Source organism: Manis javanica, chromosome 11, assembly GCF_040802235.1.
Source record: "Manis javanica isolate MJ-LG chromosome 11, MJ_LKY, whole genome shotgun sequence".
Taxonomy (NCBI): Eukaryota; Metazoa; Chordata; class Mammalia; order Pholidota; family Manidae; genus Manis; species Manis javanica.
In genome coordinates, this window is record NC_133166.1 from 963,434 (window position 1) to 965,230 (window position 1,797).

At 40.6% G+C, this 1,797-nt stretch overlaps 1 protein-coding gene across 1 annotated transcript; it reads left to right on the forward strand.

Moving 5' to 3' along the window:
- The first annotated feature begins 873 nt into the window (after nt 1-873).
- On the forward strand, nt 874-1,797 carry LOC108389909 (olfactory receptor 5B2-like). Its single transcript, XM_017648399.3, has one exon. It carries the CDS (start codon nt 880-882, stop codon nt 1,795-1,797), a length of 918 nt encoding a protein of 305 aa, XP_017503888.3. The 5' UTR covers nt 874-879.

The window sequence follows — 1,797 nt, forward strand, 5'->3', positions numbered from 1 at the left end:
ATTTAAATCTTCTAATAATCACCTTGAGATGTCCCATTACTGTTTTCATTTTATAGAGAAAATGAGGCTCAAAGAAGTGATGTTAGTATGAATGTCTCCCAGGTAGTAAAGGTGGGCTGCTGTTGGCATGTTCCTGGAGCCTAAGCCCTAACACCCAATGCCGTACCTTCTCTTCAGAATTGCCTTTCTGATTGATGTGTCGCTACTGCGGCAGTCCTATTATCCCTCCGCATCTGGTCACCTATACATCTTAAATACCCACTGTGCACCCACAAGCATTGAGTTTGGTCTAATGGACACAATGAATAAGCAATGAATTGAGTTAAAATAAATTACATTTAACTTCAATTAAGAGCATGAATCCTGGAAAATCACCCTGCCTGGGCCCAAAGCTTGACTCTATCACCTGATATTCATATAAATTTGCACAAAACACTCATCTGGTTGTGGGTTTGTTGAGAGGATTCAGCATACTTAAACATATTGAACATAAGCATGAACTTGGAATGAACACCGTATAAAAGGTAAGCTGTTAACAGACTCAGGTGATCTGATTTGGGAGATGTCTGTATAACAATATGTGACCTTAGACAAATTGTAACCTCTTTCTGCACCTCAGTTTGTTCATTATCATGATTGGGAAGTTGATCATGTGATCTATAATGCTCTTTTAGCTTCAAGGGTATGTAACTATATAGATAATTTATCTGCTAAGTTTTTGTTCAAATCTATGTTCGAGATCAGAGAATCATGAAGAACAAATTATCGCTGTCATGAAATAAACAAGTTCTTTATATGTTTAAATTTCATTGCAATCTCTTTTTCTGCTTACCAAATATTTCTCTTTTTCTCATTGCTACAGAGAATTTAACAATTCCCATGGAGAATGATACAGAGGTGATGGGTTTCATTCTGGTGGGTCTAACCAATAATCCAGAACTTCAGATTCCCTTTTTTATTGTGTTCACCCTCATTTACCTCATCAGTGTTTTGGGGAACCTGGGGATGATCATGTTGATCCTACTGGACTCCCATCTCCACACCCCCATGTACTTTTTCATCTTTAACCTGTCTTTGGTGGACTTTGGGTGCTCTTCAGCTGTCACACCAAGAGTGATGGCTGGGTTCCTTGTAGGAGCCAAGGTCATCTCTTACAATGCATGTGCTGCTCAGATGTTCTTTTTTGCAGCATTTGCTACTATAGAAAATTACCTCCTGGCATCAATGGCCTATGACCGCTATGCAGCAGTGTGTAAGCCCCTCCATTACACCACCACCATGACCACAGGTGTGTGTGCATGTCTGGCCATAGGCTCCTATGTCTGTGGTTTTCTGAATGCCTCCATCCTTGTTAGAGACACATTCAGTCTTTCTTTCTGTAGGTCCAATGTGGTCCATCACTTTTTCTGTGACGTTCCAGCTGTCATGGCTCTGTCTTGCTCTGGTAAACACATTAGTGAGGTGATCCTTGTTTTCATATCAAGTTTTAATGTCTTTGTTGCTCTTCTGGTTATTTTTATTTCCTATCTGCTCATATTTATCACCATCTTGAAGATGCAGTCGGCTAAAGGATACCAGAAATGTTTGTCCACCTGTGCCTCTCACCTCTCTGCAGTCTCCATCTTCTATGGGACAGTCATCTTTATGTATTTACAGCCCAGTTCCAGCCATTCCATGGACACAGACAAGGTGGCATCCATGTTCTATTCTATGATCATCCCCATGCTGAACCCTGTGGTTTACAGCCTGAGGAACAAAGATGTCAAAAGTGCATTTAAGAAGTTTTGGGGGAGGTAA

What these genes read in the sequence shown, in the direction of transcription:
- LOC108389909 (XM_017648399.3), top strand. Translation starts at nt 880, where the DNA reads ATGGAGAATGATACAGAGGTGATGGGTTTCATTCTGGTGGGTCTAACC.